The sequence below is a fragment of the Salvelinus fontinalis genome, chromosome 16 (genome assembly GCF_029448725.1).
Source record: "Salvelinus fontinalis isolate EN_2023a chromosome 16, ASM2944872v1, whole genome shotgun sequence".
In the NCBI taxonomy this organism is placed as follows: domain Eukaryota; kingdom Metazoa; phylum Chordata; class Actinopteri; order Salmoniformes; family Salmonidae; genus Salvelinus; species Salvelinus fontinalis.
Window position 1 is genome coordinate 14,281,714 of NC_074680.1, and position 21,057 is coordinate 14,302,770.

Here is a 21,057-nt window from a genome sequence, read left to right on the forward strand (position 1 = left end):
GATATGGACAATCATGTTCATATCATCTCAGACATACATTACTGCAGTTTAAGACCATCCATAGAACGTGCTATATGCCAGTGAAACTGAATATCATGGACTCAAGAATTGTACTATTCTGCTGGAGGTGTAAAGCACAAAAGGGGAAATACAGTGCATTTGGAAATTATTCCGACTTCTTGACTTTTTACAAATGTTGTTACGTTACAGCCTTATTCTAAAATTGATTACATTATTTTTTCTCCCTCATAAATCTACACATGATACCCCATAATGGCAAAGCAAAAACAGTTTTTTAGAATTTTTGGCATATTTATATAAATTTAAATACCTGAAATTTTGCATTTACATAAGTATTCAGACCCTTTACTCAGTACTTTGTTGAACCACCTTTGGCAGCGATTACAGCCTCGAGTCTTCTTGGGTATGACGCTACAAGCTTGGCACACCTGTATTTGGGGAGTTTCTCCTATTCTTCTCTGCAGATCCTCTTAAGCTCTGTCAGGTTGGATGGGGAGTGCTGCTGGACAGCTATTTTCAGGTCTCTCCAGAGATGTTTGATCGGGTTCAAGTCCGGGCTCTTGCTGGGCCATTCAAGGACATTCAGAGACTTGTCCCGAAGCCAATCCTACATTGTCTTGCTGTGTGCTTATGGTCATTGTCCTATTGGAAGGTGAACCTTCGCCCCAATCTGAAGGCCTGAGCGCTCGAGCAGGTTTTCATCAATGATCTCTCTGTACTTTGCGCTGTTAATATTTCCCTCGATCCTGACTAGTCTCCCAGTCCCTGCTGCTGGAAGACATCCCCACAGCATGATGCTGCCACCAGCATGCTTCACAGTAGAGATGGTGCCAGGTTTCCAACAGATGTGACGCTTGGTATTCAGGCTTCTTCAGGCTAGGGTCTATTTTTCTCCACTTCCTGTCTGACTGACGTGTCCAAAGTAAACTGCCTGTTACTCAGGGCCAGAGTCCAGGATATGCATATAATTGGTAGCATTGAATAGAAAACACTTTGAAGTTTGTAGAAATGTTAAAATAATGTATGAGACTATAACACAATTAATATGGTAGGAGAAAATCCAAAGAAAAACCAACCAGAATGTTTTTTTCTTTTAAAGCACATGCTCTTATAATGGAACGCTATGGGGCATATGCAATTCCAGCTCCCAGATTGCAATTCCTATGGCTTCCACTAGATGTCAACAGTCTTTTGTTTGAATTTTGAGTTTTGATACTAGGAGTCAGAGTTATGCTTATTTTGCTTTTCTATTGAACATACTTCTTTCCGTATGAAATATTATAATTTAATTACATTTTAGTGTACCTAAGGATTAAAAAGAAACATATTTTGACTTGTTTTAACAAAGTTTAACGGTAGCTTTTTAGATTCCTTTCTCTGCATGTTGAACGAGTGGTTTACTCAAATCGATGGCGCCAACTAAACTGACTTTTTGGGATATAAAGAGGGATTTTATCTAACTAAATGACCATGCATGTTGTACCTGGGACCCTTTGGATTGCAAATCAGGGGAAGATTTTCAAAAAGTAAGTGAATATTTAATCGCTATTTGTGATTTTATGAAGCCTGTAATGTTGAAAAATATTTTGATGTGGGGCGCCTTCCTCCAACAATCGCATGGTATGCTTTTGCTGTAAAGCCTATTGTAAATCGGACAATGCAGTTAGATGAACAAGACTTTATTAAGCTTTTAACCGATAAGACACTTGTACATACCTGAATGTTAAATATCCATAATTTTTATGATTATTTATTTGAATTGCGCGCCCTCCAGTTGTCGACAGGTGTCCCGCTAGCGAGACGCCTAGCCCTAGTTCAATCTTGGTTTCATCAGACCAGAGAATCTTGTTTCTCATAGTTTTGAAGTCTTCAGGTGACTTTTGGCAAACACCAAGTGGGCTGTCATGTGCCTTTTACTGAGGAGTGACTTCCATCTGGCCACTCTACTATAAAGCCTGATTGGTGGAGTGCTGCAGAGATGGTTGTCCATTTGGAAGGTTCTCCCATCTCCACAGAGGAACTCTGGAGCTTTAACACAGTGACCATCAGGTTCTTGGTCACCTCCCTAACCAAGGCCCTTCTCCCCCGATTGCTCAATTTGGCCAGGAGGCCAGATCTAGGAAAAGTCTTGATGGTTCCAAACTTCTTCCATTTAAGAATGATGGAGGCCACTATGTTCTCTGCCTCGACACAATCCTGTCTCGGAGCTCTACAGACAATTCCTTAGATCTCATGGCTTGGTTTTTGCTCTAACATGCACTGTCAAATGTGGGACCTTATGCAGACAGGTGTGTGCCTTTCCAAATCATGTCCAATCATTATAATTTACCCCAGGTGGACTCCATTCAAGTTGTAGAAACATCTCAAGGATGATCAATGGAAACAGGGTGCACCTGATCTCAATTTCGAGTCTCATAGCAAAGGGTCTGAATACTTATGTAAATAAGGTATTTCTAAAATCCTGTTTTTACTTTGTCATTATGGGGTATTGTGTGTCGATTGATTTAATATTTCATCCATTTTAGAATAAGGCTATAACGTAATTTTTTGGGGAAAAAGTCAAGGGGTCTGAATACTTTTCCAATGCACTGTATTTGCATGTGTTGTGTTCTTGTGAAGGCTGGCAGAACTCAGGCAAAGAGTATTTTCTTTAATCTCATTATGTCTACAGATTGTCCCTTCTCCCTGTTTTTGTTTGCTTGGAAATGTTGATACTGGTGACTGTTATCAAAAGAATGTGACTAATAAATGCATTGCCATTAATTGGAAGGATGGTTATCCTTCCACAATGTATGGAAGAAATGTCAAGTTATGTACAGTATCGCTAGATTTGTTATAAGAATAAGGGTATACTGTGCAACTTTCATAAGGTCTAGAAGCCTAATTTGGAATACTGTACGACAAAAGGAGTCTGTATTGAAAACATGCCCACGTCAGGGGAGATACCTATTTAGGCAATCCCTAGTTGCTGGTCTGCTCAGTCCTGGCCCTGGGGGTCTGCTGTACTTTTGTCACTCTGGCCTTGGTTTAACACACCTGAAACCAATAATTAATGTTTCACTAAGATCCTAAAGCTGAGTGGGTTGTCTTGGGTTGGGGCGCTACAGGACCGTGGGCCCCTAAGGGCAAGACGGGCTGACCCAGCTATATTGTGTGCAAGTAAAAAGAGCTCTACAGTACTATTAGGCCTATGATATGAATTATATGGAGGGTGTATTGTTCCTGTGTGTCAATGTGTAGGTGCATGTGTGTTTTCATTCAACTTTTGTTTTCCAAACCTTTCCATTGAGGAAGTTGGTGAGAGAGTTCAGTTATTGACTAGACTGGTGGGGGTTGGCGTGAAGGCGGCTCAGGTTGGCTGGGCGGTTTGGCTGAAATTTGATATAGAGGATGTCTTAGAGACAATCAAAAGTTAAGTATTTTTACTTTATTTTGAAGAGTTGTTAATTTGTTAGGCTATTGGTTAAAGGTTCAACACAACATTGATTATTGAATTATCATGGATCTAGTTCAGTCTTATCAATCACTTAAACATATTTAATAATCTCTTACCTAGCTTAATGACTGTGGGCATTTTTGCTTACTTTTTGCTGTTCTAAGTAGAGATGGCTAGAAGGGCCATGGGTCAAATTAAATTGTGTAGAAATGCAGGAAATGTTCATTAGATGCCCCCAAAAATGGGAGGACCCCCAGACCTCCTTCCAAATTATGTCCATCTTTGCAAATAGCACTACTGGGTGATTTAAAAATTCATAGTCAATCGATCAATAGCATAATAATATTCTGAGCAAAAACAATTATTTTAAATTTACAATATGTAGAATCTATGAGAATAGAAAGGTTTAGAACTTCTGTGAAATATCACAGCACAGTTGAAAAATATATGGCAAATAGAAATCAAAACTGGATGGTGTTCAGAGAAAGATGGGAGGGGTTGAGTGGAGCTGAATGGGACTAAAAACAAACAAAAGATAACTATTGTAAAATATACTGTGGCTGTAAAATGTATATAGTATGTATAAGCTGGAAATAGAGGCTTAAGTGTTGTTGTCCATTAGTTTACTCCAATTAGGGGAGAGATGGTATTAGGGGAAAAGGAAAATATATATTTTTAAATATATATATTTACAAAGAAATATATGGGGGATTGGAAATGATGCAGACAATTACATTGATTGAAGCCGCCATCTATCTGCAATATTGCCCCCTAAAAAATGTAAATAAATAATAATAATAATTCTGTCCCCACCACTTCTATAACCAAAGTTACGCCCCTGGGACGAGGTATGACAGAAATCCATGCGTTGGTTTTGTTGTCCACTGTTTCAAATGCTAACTTTTTAGCATTTGCAGCACAAATCCAATGCAAATCAATGGTACCTATATTAGCATTTCTGTGCTTCATATCCAAATCATCTATAAGTAATATCATTGAGTTACAAAATCAATATTTATCAGTGGAGGCTGCTGAGGGAAGTACGGCACATAATAATGGCTGGAACGAAGAGAATGGAATGGCATCAAACACATGGAAACCATGTTAGATGTACTGTATTTGATACCATTCCACTTATTCCGCTTTGTGCCACAAATGCTAAAAAGTTTTCATTTGAAACAGTGGACAAAAAAAACAACGCATGGATTTCTCTCATACCTTGTCCATAGACTAAATCACCTGGAACAGCACCATCTAGTGGTAATATCAGGATGTAGAATGGGACATAAACCCAACAACTTCAATGACTAATTTATCTGAACAGGGGGAAAAAAACATCACCAAATTCACTGGGAATACATAGCATAGGTTGAAGAAACAATACCCTGAGCCATAGCTCCATACTACTTTTCAGACATATAAAACTGATACTTTATAGTTGTTGTTGGGGTGTGATTGGCGTGGGGTCTGAAGGGTCTGGGGTGGCTATTGAACATTTCTTTGGATTCCTCATGTCTAACTCATTGTTTGAAAAAAGTCTGATCCAAATCAGACTATATTTATTGAATATTATATGAATCCCATAAATTAAAATGGCCAAATTTGGGTGCAATCAAATAGCTTAATTTCTCAGAGATCAAATTATATTTCAACAAAATAATATTGCAGGAATGCTAATCTTAGCAGTTTCCAACAACTGAAATTTCATAACAATCATCTGAGATGGTGGGTGTCAAAATCCTCTTTCTTGTCCTTTTTGAGTGCTTACCGCCATGAAAATATTGTCCCCTGTTATTTTGAACAACACTGTCCCAAGTTTGCCCAATAGTTTCAGATTGTGAAAGTAAACATTTCAGAGAAAGAACAATAACAATTCTACATGAGACAGTGCTTCCAGATATTGCAATCTCAGAGGTCCTTCTGAGGTAAGTAAATAAGCTGGTGACTGACTAAATACAGGAAAGGTATCCATGATTCCAGATTAAGCTAATCCTTTATGTGATGCACATCCTATCTGGGCCAGCAATGTAATGACTGCTACATCAGAAAAGACAAGCCTTCAGGCTACAATATGTTTTGGGCCTGGAAAACATAGAAAAATAATAACTATTGTGATGTATTATTGCCATGGTAATTTGTAATGCTCAGTCAATGATCATTCCAATGGCCAAAGCTGATTTTGTACTATGAGACCCTGGGTTATATTAGAATGAGCCAGTAATATGCATAGATATCATTAGGCTATGTATAATGCATTGCATGAGTCAGTGTCTGGGTAAATGTACATTCCCGTGTTGCAAGGCCACCTGTCCAGGTCGGAATGTAAAGTTGCAAATTCGTTCAACTCAAGATACTCAAGTCAAGTGATTGCAAATGTTTGTTGTTTTGACTGAGCCTTTTGAACTAAAAGATTAAAAGTAGTAATTATAGCTTAACCCATGTGCTTACCTTGCACACGCTTATACAAAAGGTCTATCCAATCCTGAGTGAAGATACCGTTGGGCAGATAAAAGCACAGGGCCATTCACCTCAGACACACGCTCTGTAAAGTGAATCATACTGATATAAAAGCAACCCCTTATTTATCATTTAAACTCTAAAATGCCGTTTAAGCCAATCAGAATCAAGTATCAAGTAACAATACCGTGGGTTCCATGTAACGCCACAATCATATTAGGCCACTTTACGTCACAAATTACAATCAGTGAACATGGGTAAATAGAATGGAATGTAATAAAATAGAATATAATAATGTAATTTCTCCCAGATGAACTTCAGGGAAGTCTGATTAGGCAACATGTATGTGCACATCATATATGCACATCATGTATATGCACATTTAATTGAGAATACATGTATTCGGGGGCCACTGACCATCTTGGCTGGTCCATTTTTCGCCCAGTGGGCCCGTCTAATTTGTTTCTTTTTTGCAAAATGAAAAGGATTTGGCTAATAATGGGTGCTTCAAGGAATAAAATGGGCCTCAAGGGAAAAAAATGTGTTAGATATGCCAGAGGCGATTTCTAGTCCCAGTCAGCCCCTGCATGTACTGCATCACTGAAATCCTATGAGGATAATCATAACAATAATACTCATAATAATAGTAATGTATACATCATCATGAGTAGCCTAGCTTTAGTTAGGTCAACCAATAGAGGCCAAGTCTTTGAGTGCATGCATCCTCCAAATATGGAGAGGGACAGTTCAGACGATATGATGACTAGTCCTGAAACACTGAGTGACACAAGAAAGTGATCAATTCCAAATGATTGATTACACTGCTGTATAGGATTTATACAATAATTGAACATTTTCTGTTCGAATGACTTCAGAGTTTCGAACCTCTGACTCACATAGGGAAAACGTTTTTCTGATTCATTTATATGGCCTCATGGGCTAGTGAGTGTCTTTTTATTTATTTTTTTGCATAAAAGGGGAGTGCTCCTCAACTGATCACGTGCAACACCATTGGTTTAGGAGCTTCCTGGTTCTTTCTCATCCTTAGCTGCCTACTTTCGCAGAAGATCGAAATCCTCTCCAAAGCAAATCCAAAATGTTTGTATTTTTTTAAATGATTACATTTCATGTTACGTAACATTATAGAGAAGATAACTTTCGTTTCTAAGGGAATCAATCAATCCGCTTTCTCGCGACATAGCCAGCTGTCACTATTGTTGACAGTGTGGATTATTTTGTTCGACGAGAACTGCAGCCATGATGGCGTCTAACTACAACGCTAAGGAAGAGGACGGGCACCAACCTGCTGCTATTGGCCATGGAGGAGCAGAAACTGTGAAAAATAAAAAGCCGGACAACACTGCGTTCAAACAACAAAGACTACCCGCTTGGCAACCTATTTTGACAGCCGGTACTGTTCTTCCTGCTTTCTTTGTCATTGGTCTCATCTTTATCCCAATCGGCATTGGCCTATTCGTGACATCAAACAACATCAAAGAGTTAGAGGTAACGTTAACTAACTAGCAAGCCAACACAACAGGAAGTAGCCAATTTATTGTGTTTGTATGTGTTAGCTCTGTTTGGCTGGCTATCTTTCAGTTCTTGTCTATATTTAGTGTATAACACTTATTTATATACACATAAGTGCCATTGATCATCTCCTTACTTTACAGATCGATTACACTGGTGTTGACATGTCAAGTCCGTGCTATAACTGCTCTCAAAGTTACAGCTGGAACAGCACAAAGCCATGCACCTGCTCTGTTCCCTTCTCTCTGGATCAACCATTTGAGGTAAGCTGAGCAGAACCTGCAACCTTTACGGTCCCTAAACTACTGTATAATCACAGTTAAAAGTGTAGGCTAATTATTCAATAATTGATGTTAGTGTTTTCACATGAAATCGATGTTATTTATTTGTCACATGCGCTAGTGTAACCGATGTGAAATGACTAGCTAGTTAGCGGTGGTGCGCGCTAATAGCGTTTCAATCGGTGACGTCACTCGCTTTGAGACCTTGAAGTAAGTAGTGGTTCCCCTTGCTCTGCAAGGGCCGCGGCTTTTGTGGAGCGATGGGTAACGATGCTTTGTGGGTGACTGTTGTTGTGTGCAGAGGGTCCCTGGTTTGCGCCCAAGGCGTGGGGTCGGACTAAAGTTATACTGTTACACTGAATACAAGAGGTGTAGACCTTACAGTGAAATGCTTACTTACAGGCCCTAACCAACAGTGATTTTTAAGTAAGAAATGGGTATTAGGTGAACAATAGATAAGTAAAGAAACAAAAACAACAGCAAAAAGACAGTAGCGAGGCTATAACAGTAGCAAGGCTATATACAGGCACCGGTTAGTCGGGCTAATTGAGGTAGTATGTACATGTAGGTATGGTTAAAGTGACTATGCATATATGATAAACAGAGTAGCAGCAGCGTAAAAGAAGGCTGGCTGGGGGGGGGGGGGGTGGGACAATGCAAATAGTCCGGGCAGCAATTTGATTACTTGTTCAGGTGTCTTATGGCTTGGGGTAAAAACTGTTGAGAAGCCCTTTGGTCCTAGACTTGGCGCTAGGCGGTCTCGTCATAGTCGGTGGTCAGGCCTACCACTGTTGTCTTTTGCAAACTTAATGATGGTGTTGTAGCAGGGAGAAGGACTGATTTCCCCCAGTCCACAACAATGCTTAAACCACATCAGGGAACCATTTTTGTGTGTGTAGTTATCCTTTAATTCAGGTGTGTACCAGCCACACAGTGGCGGTGATGGCGTTCTCAAAACAAATGGCTACTGGATTGATGCAAATAATCATGATTCTGCCGGTAGGCAAATCTACTTTTAATTGCCTATCTATCTACCTGAAAATGATACGGCCATCATTAGCATTGCTAACGACTACACAAAGTGGTAGACGTATAGGCCTTACGCGCACCTTACACAGCAGGGTTTGATATTCAGGTATATTTACTAGTGCCAACTGAAAGCTACTGGCCCGAAAGGAAAAAAACTAAATATATATTCTTGACCCATCCTGCCATGGGTCAAGATCTGACAGGGAAGCGAATGATGCGAGCAACATTTCAATAGCAGGTGATTTATCTTTCATTTGCGGGCTGATCAAGTAGCCAATACAGGGCTACCTTTTTTATATTTTTTATATACATTTTATATTTGTTTTAATAGCAAATACTGTTGACCAACCACATTCCTTAAGAATTTGCGCAACTGTGGCATTCAAACGAGGCTGCAATAAAAACAAATGGGACTCTAGCAACTGTGTTGGCATCAAAATCTGGGGTGTGAACTACATTTCTATTCAAGCATTAATCGACATGGTAATGGTATATCCGATATTATTGGAGAAAAGTAGAATAAACTGACCCCTCCGACGCTGTACATTAAATTGTGACGTGTCGTGACATAACGCACAACTCATTCTGTGTCGTACAGCCTCTTTCCAGCAGGTTTCGCTTCCCCACCCGCCATTTTGAAAAAGACCCTACGGAGCGCTTTGCCTTCAATCATCAGAGATTTTGCAGCATCAAGTCTCCTCATTGAGTTTGCTGGAAAGGGGAGAAATTGTGCTTTACAATGGTATTCATATTACAGTTGACCTGGATGTATTACGTTTATTTGGGCAGTAAAATAAGGTCAATTGTACGTTACAGTGCGATGTACAGAAGTGCGTTAGCTCACAGTAGAAGGAACCCCCTCCCTCTCCCCAAATGTATGCAACAAAAAAGTATGCGTTACCACTTTAAGAGTAATGCATCTTTTAATAAGCCTACACAATGGCATTATGTATTGACATTATTTTACATTCTAAACATTATTTTTACATTTTAAAAAAAATACATAAATGTGGGCAATGCTGGACTAAATGCTCCCGACACACATCATCAATCAAATGTATTTATAAAGCCCTTTATACATCAGCAGATGTCAAAGTGACAAACACACTAATAAAGTCTGTCCTTGTGGTAGCGAATCCTTTCTCGCCATTTGAGATGTTGAGGTTAGGGCTGTCCCCGACCCCCAAAAAATCTTGGTATATCGAAAAGAAGCCATCCACCCTTGATGTCAATGTCAGATTTTTCTTTTCATTGAATTTCCTTTAGGATATTGGTTGGGATACAATTAGGCTGTGGAATAATGTAGCCTAAATAAATAAAGAGTAAGCCTATTTTGCTCAATCGCGTACAGTATAGGCAACTACAACACCCGCAGAGGTTGTGAAATACAGTATGAACACAAGACTCACATGTTGTGGTTCATTTATTGTTTAATTATTCAAGGACCCCTCATTTATTTTTAATGTTATATGTAAAATGATTGAACTAGTTAATTATTTATAGATAGATAGATATAGAAGTAGCAATGGAAGAGAACTCTTTGGAGATTATGGGGCAATTATCAGACCAAATGTGGACACAACAGTCCACCTGATACAAGACTAAAGTTGGAAATGTATCAATATCACAGGCCTGTTTTGCCCTAATGAAAAATACAGAAAATGTAAATGTATTATAATCCACATTATAGGTAATGATTTATATACAGTTTAAGTCGGAAGTTTACATACACCTTAGCCAAATACATTTAAACTCAGTTTTTCACAATTCCCCATAATGATAAAACGAAAACAGGTTATTAGAAATGTTTGCAAATGTATTAAAAAGAAAAAACAGATGCCTTATTTACAAAAGTATTTAGACCCTTTGCGATGAGACTTGAAATTGAGCTCAGGTGAATCCTGTTTTCCATTGATCATCCTTGAAACATTTCTACAACTTTATTGGAGTCCACTTGTGGTAAATTCAATTGATTGGACATGATTTGGAAAGGCACACACCTGTCTATATAAGGTCTCACAGTTGACAGTGCATGTCAGAGCAAAAACCAAGCCATGAGGTCGAAGGATTTGTCTGTAGAGCTCAGACAGGATTGTGTCGAGGCACAGATCTGGGGAAGGGTACCAAAAAATGTATGCAGCATTGAAAGTCCAAGAACACAATAGCCTCCATTCTTAAATGGAAGAAGTTTTGAACCACCAAGACTCTTCTTAGAGCTGGCCTCCCGGCCAAACTGAGCTATCGGGGGAGAAAGGCCTTGGTCAGGGAGGTGAAACCAAGATTAAACTCTTTGGCCTGAATGCCAAGCATCATGTCTTGAGGAAACCATATGGTGAAGTGTGGTGGCAGCGTCATGCTGTGGGGATGTTTTTCAGTGGCAGGGACTGGGAGACTAGTCAGGATCAAGGTAAAGATGAGAGGTCCTTGATTTAAAACCTGCTCCAGAGCACTCAGGACCTCGGACTGGGGCCAAGGTTCACCCTCCAACAGGACAACGACCCTAAGCACGCAGCCAAGACAACACAGGAGTGACTTTGGGACAAGTCTCCGAATGTCCTGGAGTGGCTAGCCAGAGCCCGGACTTGAACCCGACCGGAAAATAGCTGTGCAGCTATGCTCCCCATCCAAACTGGTAGAGCTTGAGAGGATTTGCAGAGAAAAATTGGAGAAACTGCCCAAGTACAGGTGTGCCAAGCTTGTAGGGTCATACCCAAGAAGGTGCTTCAACAAGTACTGAGTAAAAGGTCTGAATTCTTATGTAAATGTAATGTTTTGTTTAAAAAATAATAATATAAATTAGCACAAATTTCTAAACCGGTTCTTGCTTTTTCGTTATGGGGTGTTGTGTGTAGATTGAGAGGGGGGGGGGGGGGGGGTAATTTTATAATAAGGCTGTAACCTAACAATGTGGAAAAGGTCAAAAGGTCTGAATACTGATGCACTGTATGTTGAGAAATGTGCCTATTTTCCTTAAATACATATTGTCACGATTCCAAAGCTATACGATACTACAGATGGCAAGTTAATTATCTCATATCTTGGGAAATATTTGTAATGTTGTACTTCTTCTTGATGAGATTTGTGCTAATGTTGAGTTTGAGCTAGTGCCCAATAGACTCCTATTCACTCTTTAAAAGGGGCGGGCTCCTTGTACCAGAATAGCTCAGAATGCGCTCCTCTGTTAGGCACATTGATCTGCAGGTTGAACAGGGTGAGATTGTAAACACCTAAAAAAAAAAAAAAAAAAAAATTATTTCACCTTTATTTAACCAGGTAGGCAAATTGAGAACACGTTCTCATTTACAATTGCGACCTGGCCAAGATAAAGCAAAGCAGTTCGACACATACAACAACACATAGTTACACATGGAGTAAAACAAACATACAGTCAATAATACAGTGAAAATAAGTCTATATACAATATGAGCAAGTGAGGTGAGATAAGGGAGGTGAAGGCAAACAAAATATATATATATATATATATAAATAAATAAAAAATATATATAAAAAGGCCATGGTGGCGAAGTAAATACAATATAGCAAGTAAAAAAATAACACTGGAATGGTTGGTTTGCAGTGGAAGAAGGTGCAAAGTAGAGATAGAAATAATGGGGTGCAAAGGAGCAAAATAAATAAATACAGTAGGTAAAGAGGTAGTTTGGTAGTAAATTGATAGTGCAGTTTGTTTAGGTGATTTTTACAACTATCTAACTTTGTTACATGCTGATATTGTCTTTGGTATTATTGTGTGTAGCTATGCTTGCTAGCCAGCCAGCCCATATAGAGAGCATTGCATTGTGGATGTTGTAGTCGACTTGAGCTGCAACAGATTTCCACCTAATTAAAAAAAACTTAAAAAAAACATCTCTCCCCATTGCCAAAATGAAGCATTTGTTCACAAAAATATAGTATTTAACACTGTAAATTAAAGTAATGGGTGGATTTTTTTTCCTTTTTAACGGTCAGGCTCTTTCCTCAGAATCTATCATTACTATTTTAAAACATTGTCCTGAAAGTTATTTCACACACACGGCTTTTATAGGAGGATGTTATTGATTGCAGGAATTCCTTTAGACTCACCCAACCCCCTGCTCTTTCATCTTAGGGTTGCAATGTTGTTGCATTGTCTTATGAAGTCCTACTCTCTCATCCGATGAATAACTAAACTAATTCATTGGGCCTTAATCTGCAATTCTTCCCCTCTAGAGCAACGTGTTCATGTACTACGGATTGTCAAACTTCTATCAGAATCACAGACGCTATGTGAAGTCCAGAGATGACAGCCAGTTGAACGGAGACAAAGCTTCTCTGAAGGTATGTTTACAGGTGCACTTAGTAGAGAGGCCTATATCCATTCAATGTAATGGTTAATTGTTTGATTTCAACAACCTGCAGTTGCACTGAAACATCTTGACACTCTTTACAGAGCCCCAGCAAGGAATGTGAGCCGTACCGCACCAGTGACGAAAAGCCTATCGCTCCATGTGGTGCAATCGCCAACAGCCTCTTCAATGGTAAGACCAGAGGGATACATTTTCTCTTAGCAAATAGTTGTCCCATTTCCAGAGTCAGGTAACAATACTACACACTAATGCTCAACCACAATCTTATCATATTTTCCTGTACTTACTTACAATGCTATTCAGATACGTTTCTGCCAATTTGGGCCAACCCTTGTATATGGAGTCTTGTCTGATTTTTACATTTATGTTTTTTAGGTTGAAGTGGTTTTGCTTTAGTTTACCATGTAGCACATCACTGTTGGTCTACTACTTAAGAGACTTGTCTTGCTGTTGATTGCCATGTGGTACTGTGTTTCTCATCAGACACTCTGGAGCTGTATTACATTGACCCCAATGGCTCCAGAACTGCGATTCCTCTGGTGAAGAAGGGTATTGCATGGTGGACAGACAAGCATGTGAAGTTTAGGAACCCCAGTGGAAATGACAACAACCTCACTGTAGTTTTCCAAGGTGATTTGCATACCATGCAAAATGATACCTAGTAGTAGTCAAATTATTATCATGACTAACTAGGCCTTTTTCCTCCTTCAGGCACAAGCAAACCTGTCAACTGGAGGAAGTCTGTCTATGAGCTGGACCCCTCAGACCCTGACAACAATGGCTTCATCAATGAGGATTTCATTGTGTGGATGAGGACAGCTGCCCTGCCCACCTTCCGCAAGCTGTACCGCATCATCCATAAGAAGCCCAACATGACCCCGACTCTGCCCCTAGGACAATACATCCTGGAGGTCACCTACAGTATCCTTTTGAGAAAGATCGCAATAAATCACAACATAGAGGTTCATGGCAGGCATATAGGTTTGTATTGAGAGAACATTGCACATAGAAGGCATAGAAACATGAGTTTGTGTTCAGTTATACACTAATCCTTTTGGTTATATTTACAATTGAGTCAACCTATGTCCAACTACAGTGAACATTGTCAAAGATGGAGTTAATCTGTATTGTTTTAAAAATACGTTTTCTTTTGTTTTTTTACAGATCACAAGTTCTACACATGATACAAAACATTCACTGACCCATCTGTATCATTCCAGATTTATTTTCCTTTAACCATATTAACTCAGATTATCCCGTGCGGAGCTTCGAGGGCAGGAAGCGTATGATCCTGAGCACCATCTCCTGGATGGGTGGCAAGAACCCCTTCCTGGGCATCGCTTACATCACTGTGGGCTCAGTCTGCTTCTTCCTGGGCATCGTCCTCCTCATCATCCACCACAAATATGGCAACCGTAACCACAGTGCAGACATTCCCAGCTAAAGGTCTTCCTAGTATGGAGACCATACCTCCTCCTCCCTCTGCATGCCTGGGTCTAGCCACCACTGGTCTGGCCCTGCTCTGGACTGCTTGCTGATTTAGCCTGGATGCACTGGTCTTTGTTTGTTCAAATGTTTGTGTTTTGTGTTGAAATGTTAGCTCACTCCTCCTCACCTCCAGGGGAAGGCTGCAGTCTGGTGTTTGTTCAGAAGATTGATACATTCAGCACATTCTAGATAAATATATTTTGTGTAGAACTGACACAGACGAGTCTGTTCTACAAAATATATTTCTAACATTGTGCACTCCCGAATAAGCCCAAGGTATGTGTTGTAGATTGAGTGACACCCTGTAAACTAATGGGATGAGACACAAGAAGGCTCTGGGAGCTTAGGATACTGTGTCTGTATGACATGACTGCTGAAATTGTTGTCTGTGTACCTTAAGTACATTGTGTATTTCTATTTATCCATATGTTGTCTCAAAGGAGAACATGTATATTATTTGAGCAATGCTTGTCATGATGCTTGTCATACATTTCGATACTGAAGAATGTTTATATTTTTAACCAAGTTCCACACTCATATTATGTAATATGTCCTGCTGGTGAATGTTCTAATGTATTTAATTTACATACCTCTGAGGCTTAAATGGGGAACGTAATGAGGGCCAACATTTTTAAGGGATAAAAGCGGTCATTGATTTTACCAAATGTTCACGTACAGATTGTATTGACTCTCACCAATTTGTTTGTCAATGTCTAATAGTTCAATGTATAATCAAAAAAAACATTTTTTTTTTAATTTTATTTGAAGGTTTTTATGGACCAATGCTACTGACCTTGTCTACGATAATGCTTGACTATCAAAATCTATTTCAAAACAAATGTATCATTTCAATGTTGACCAAATGCTATGCATTTTACAAGTGTCACATTTGTTATGCAGTTCTTCTTACATTTTTCATTTGGTTGTTATCTTTCTTTCAAAGCTAATTCTGCCTTTTATTCTTTAATATGGTGTTGGATAATTTACTGATATTACAGAAGTTAATAAAAAAAAAAAAGAATGGTATTTGTAAGTTATTGATTAGTTTTTGTTTCCCTCGCCAATGGTGTTTCAAGGCAATTCAATGTAAGGTCCAGTCCTTGGTCTTGCCCGATAACAAAGTGTAATTTCCCACACACAGGGCTGCTCTCACAATTTACACATTTTAGATGTTACTGTCAGCCAGCAGCCTACTGAATGCCAGGCCAGGCTTCTCTACATCTGCACGTAGAACACACAAATGCACACAGACACATGATGGACCCAATATTGATCTCTGATAGATGGGGACCGATTGGTGGAGATTTCACTTCAGGACAAATGGATGGTCTAAAATATACAAACTCCGCTACCCGGGGCACCGGACCATGCAAAACGAGCTCGCCCATTTGTCACTCAATGTAAAATGTTTGCTAGCCTTGTGCTATCGAATAAAGATCAGTACAGCCTTCACACACCAACCAATGAGCAGCCAGTGAACATGACCGGAAATGTAGCAATTTTCTCGCCGCAAAGAATTTGGGGATATCACCGGAAGCAGTAGCTAGGTTTTCGAAGTGTCCTTGTGCACTCACCTCGAAATTAACGTTTGCCAAAATGTACAAGCAACTTATGGTAAGTGTTCAATATTATTTGTTCGAACTTTTCATGGCTAACGTTACTGCAATTACCTGACGTCTCCTCAATTCTTAACTAGCTAGCCTAGCTAGTAGTTGGGTAGTTGGCTAACTAGCTAGCAATCTTAGGCTGCTAATGCTAGCTATCACCGGTTATTTTAAAATTGCTTGATAAAATCAGAGACTTCTGATCTAAACACACAGTATTTTATTGTTAGTTAGTTAGTTACTTAACGGTAGTAGCAAATCAATCAGGTCGACCTAGTAAAAGCGTGCCCCTTAATCTCAGCTACAGTGAACAAGTAAGTGAAAAACAGTGTGGGCAAGTGTAGAGGTCGCATAGGGCTACAAAAAGTCACAACATGAGAATAGTAACATTTCCTTGTTTTTTTTAACAATACATTTTATTTGATCACAAGGTACAATCATTGATATGTATGAAGTTTATTTATATATGTATATATACACAAACACACACAATGTACAATATCCACATAAATAGTTAGATACATAGATACCCCAATTCTGATATACGTTCCACCAATCGTTCCCCATCCACACCAGATATTTTTCAGAACTTTTCTTATTGGTCAAAAGACCAGAACTGGGCCATTTTATTTTTTATTTGTTTTGAAAGTGAAAAACTGACACGTTTTTATTTTCGTCAAAAACAACTGTAAATCGAAAAAGAGCGTTTGATATGACGGCCTCCACATGCGCAGTTTGGCGCGTGACGAACGTTAGACCCGTGACGTGTTTCTACGCATGAGTTTCGCTCGCCAACGTTGCCATGACATCGCCTACAAGCGTGATGAGGGATTTAATTAAATTTTTTATTTATTTTTATTATGAACAGGACAAATACAAAAAAAATGAAATTTACAAACAAGAGTACATAAACCTAACAGACAGAACAGGGCCACCTGTCCAAACGCAGCCCAACTGATGTGTTCCAGGATGGCATAGCATTCAAGAAATGAAAAGGGGGAGAAAAACAATAGTCACCTATTTAAAAAAGAAAGAAAAAAAAGTATTTTAATTCACCTTTATTTAACCAGGTAGGCTAGTTGAGAACAAGTTCTCATTTGCAACTGCGACCTGTCCAAGATAAAGCAAAGCAGTTCCACACATACAACAACACAGAGTTACACATAGAATAAACAAACATACAATCAATAATACAGTAGAAAAATCTATATACAGCATGTGCAAATGAGGTAGGATAAGAGAGGTATAAGGCAATAAATAGGCCATGGTGGCAGAGTAATTACAACATAGTAATTGAACACTGGAGTGGTAGGATGTGCAGAAGATGAATGTGCAAGTTGAGATACTGGGGTGCAAAGGAGCAAAATAAATAAATATATACCGTATGGAGATGAGGTAGATTGGATGGGCTATTTACAGATGAGCTATGTACAGGTGCAGTGATCTGCGAGCTGCTCTGACAGCTGGTGCTTAAAGCTAGTGGGGGAGGTAAGAGTCTCCAGCTTCAGAGCTTTTGCATTTCGTTCCAGTCATTGGCAGCAGAGAACTGTAAGGAGAGACGGCCAAAGGAAGAATTGGCTTTGGGGGTGACAAGTGAGATATACCTGCTGGAGCGCATGCTACGGGTGGGTGCTGCTATAGTGACCAGTGAGCTGAGATAAGGCGGGGCTTTACCTAGCAGAGACTTGTAGATGACCTGGAGCCAGTGGGTTTGGCGACAAGTATGAAGCGAGGGCCAGCCAACGAGATCATACAGGTCGCAGTGGTGGGTAGTATATGGGGCTTTGGTGACAATACGGATGGCACTGTGATAGACTGCATCCAATTTGTTGAGTAGAGTGTTGGAGGCTATTTTGTTAATGACATCGCCGAAGTCGAGGATCGGTAGGATGGTCAGTTTTACGAGGGTATGTTTGGCAGCATGAGTGAAGGATGCTTTGTTGCAAAATAGGAAGCCGATTCTAGATTTAATTTTGGATTGGAGATGTTTAATGTGAGTCTGGAAGGAGAGTTTACAATCTAACCAGACACCTAGGTATTTGTAGTTGTCCACATATTCTAAGTCAGAACCGTCCAGAGTAGTGATGCTGGACGGGCGGGCAGCGATCGGTTGAAGAGCATGCATTTAGTTTTACTTGCATTTAAGAGCAGTTGATGGCCACGGAAGGAGAGTTGTATGGCATTGAAGCTCGTCTGGAGGTTTGTTAACACAGTGTCCAAAGAAGGGCCAGAGGTATACAGAATGGTGTTGTTTGTGTAGAGGTGGATCAAAGAATCACCAGCAGCGAGAGCGACATCATTGATGTATACAGATAAGAGAGTCGGCCTGAGAATTGAGACCTGTGGCACCCTCATAGAGACTGCCAGAGGTCCGGACAACAAGCCCTCCGATTTGATATACTGAACTCTATCGGAGAAGTAGTTGGTGAACCAAGCTAGGCAATCATTTGAGAAACCAAGGCTGTTGAGTCTGCCAATAAGAATGTTGTGATTGACGGAGTCGAAAGCCTTAGCCAGGTCAATGAATAATGCTGCACTGTAATGTCTCTTATCGATGGTGGTTATGATATCGTTTCGGACCTTGAGCGTGGCTGAGGTGCACCCATGACCAGCTCGGAAACCAGATTGCATAGCGGAGAGTTTACGGTGAGATCCGAAATGGTCGGTAATCTGTTAACTTGGCTTTCAAAGACATTAGAAAGGCAGGGTAGAATAGATTTGGGTCTAGAGTGTCTCCCCCTTTGAAGAGGGGGATGACCGTGGTAGCTTTCCAATCTTTGAGAATCTCAGACAATACGAAAGAGAGGTTGAACAGGCTAGTAATAGGGGTTGCAATTATTTCGTCAGATAATTTTAGAGAGGGTCCAGATTGTCTAGCCCGGCTGATTTGTAGGGGTCCAGATTTTGCAGCTCTTTCAGAACATCAGCTATCTGGATTTGGGTGTGGGGGAGGTTTGGGCGAGTTGCTGTGGGGAGCGCAGGGCTGTTGACCGGGGTAGGTGTAGCCAGGTGGAAAGCGTGGCCCTACTGGGGTTCCAAGTAGCAGAAGTCCAATTGGCAAAATGGGTATAGAGGTCCAACTAGATAGCTAGCAGGCCGCTGTTAGCAGAATGGGCCTTCAGGGGACGTCGCACCTGTTGGGATCCTCGGGCAGATTATGTCGGTATTCCAGTCGTGAAGGATCGGCGGGGTTCCGTGCCCCGTACCGGCAGTAGAAGGGTTCTGAATATTGTAGCCGAGGAGTGGGCTTCAGGAGTAGCCCAGGAGCCCTAGTCGGGAGATAGGTCTAGCGTGGGCTAGCCCCAGGCTAGTTGGTGCTTACTCGGGATGGAAACGATTAGCCAGGAGTAGTCAACCCGGGTTACGGTTAGTTAGCTGCCATGATCCAGATGAAAGGGTTCAGAGTTTGCTGTAGGAATCTGGGGATATGGAGAGAGAAATAGGTCCCGTATGCTATGGTTTGAAACGCGTTGTACGAACTGGCGAGAGCTTTCCGAGCTAAAGGTTAGCTGACTGATAGCTGGTAGCTAGCTAGCTAGCTTCAATTGAGGTATTCCAGTTCGGAGTTAAATAGAAATACTTTAGAAAAAAACAGATCCACACCACATTGGGTGAGGCGGGTTGCAGGAGAGTATTTTGAAGTTGAGGTTTAGGAAAAATATTAAAAAGAATGCGAAGAAAAATATATTTTTATTTATTTATTTTATTTCACCTTCATTTAACCAGGTAGGCAAATTGAGAACACGTTCTCATTTACAATTGCGACCTGGCCAAGATAAAGCAAAGCAGTTCGATACATACAACAACACATAGTTACACATGGAGTAGAACAAACATACAGTCAATAATACAGTGAAAAAAATAAGTCTATATACAATGTGAGCAAGTGAGGTGAGATAAGGGAGGTGAAGGCAAACAAAATATATATAAAAATAAATAAAAATATAAAACGCCATGGTGGCGAAGTAAATACAATATAGCAAGTAAAAAAAACACTGGAATGGTTGGTTTGCAGTGGAAGAAAGTGCAAAGTAGAGATAGAAATAATGGGGTGCAAAGGAGCAAAAATAAATGAATGAATACAGTAGGTAAAGAGGTAGTTGTTTGGGCTAAATTATAGATAGGCTATGTACAGGTGCAGTAATCTATGAGCTGCTCTGACAGCTGGTGCTTAAAGCTAGTGAGGGAGATAAGTGTTTCCAATTTCAGAGATTTTTGTAGTTCGTTCCAGTCATTGGCAGCAGAGAACTGGAATGAGGCGGCCAAAGGAAGAATTGGTTTTGGGGGTGACCAGAGAGATATACCTGCTGGAGCGCGTGCTACGGGTAGGTGCTGCTATGGTGACCAGCGAGCTGAGATAAGGGGGGACTTGTCTGACTGCTACGCCATCTTGGATCTAATTTTCTTTATTTTTTTTTTGACTACTTCTGGCAGAGCATTATTATCTAAAATACCAGCAATGGATCTTTTTTGCTCTTTTTTACACCATAAGTACAAATCCCTCTCACCCACGCTCCCTCCCCATCCACCCCAATGTTACTCAATGATTTTCTATTCTTTATATCCTCATATTGAGGTTGTCATATATAAATTGCATGGGCAAAAGTACGTTGAATCTCATTCCATAATCATGGGCATTAATATGGAGTTGGTCCCCCACTTTGCTGCTAGAACAGCCTCCACTCTTCTGGGAAGGTTATCTAATAGATGTTGGAACATTGCTGTGGGGACTTGCTTCCATTCAGACACCAACATTATTGAGGTCAGGCACGCAGTCGGCGTTCCAATTCATCCCAAAGGTGTTCGATGGGGTTGAGGTCAGGGCTCTGCAGGCCAGTCAAGTTCTTCCACACCCGTCTCGACAAACC

At 40.3% G+C, this 21,057-nt stretch overlaps 2 protein-coding genes across 2 annotated transcripts in view; both read left to right on the top strand.

The window, feature by feature from the left end:
• Positions 1-6,919: 6,919 nt before the first annotated feature.
• Positions 6,920-15,606, top strand: LOC129812683 (cell cycle control protein 50A-like). The gene is made up of 7 exons (XM_055864455.1): positions 6,920-7,420; positions 7,588-7,707; positions 12,961-13,068; positions 13,181-13,268; positions 13,581-13,727; positions 13,809-14,018; positions 14,348-15,606. The coding sequence occupies exons 1-7, from the start codon at positions 7,172-7,174 to the stop codon at positions 14,539-14,541; spliced, it is 1,116 nt and encodes a 371-aa protein (XP_055720430.1). The 5' UTR covers positions 6,920-7,171; the 3' UTR covers positions 14,542-15,606.
• Positions 15,607-16,089: 483 nt separating this feature from the next.
• The window catches only part of LOC129812684 (cytochrome c oxidase subunit 7A2, mitochondrial-like), a 14,400-nt gene continuing 9,432 nt past the window's right edge, over positions 16,090-21,057 (top strand). Inside the window, exon 1 of the mRNA XM_055864456.1 lies at positions 16,090-16,199. Within this exon, the coding sequence (XP_055720431.1) occupies positions 16,182-16,199 (18 nt within the window). The 5' untranslated portion in view covers positions 16,090-16,181. The remainder of the gene's footprint in view (positions 16,200-21,057) is intronic.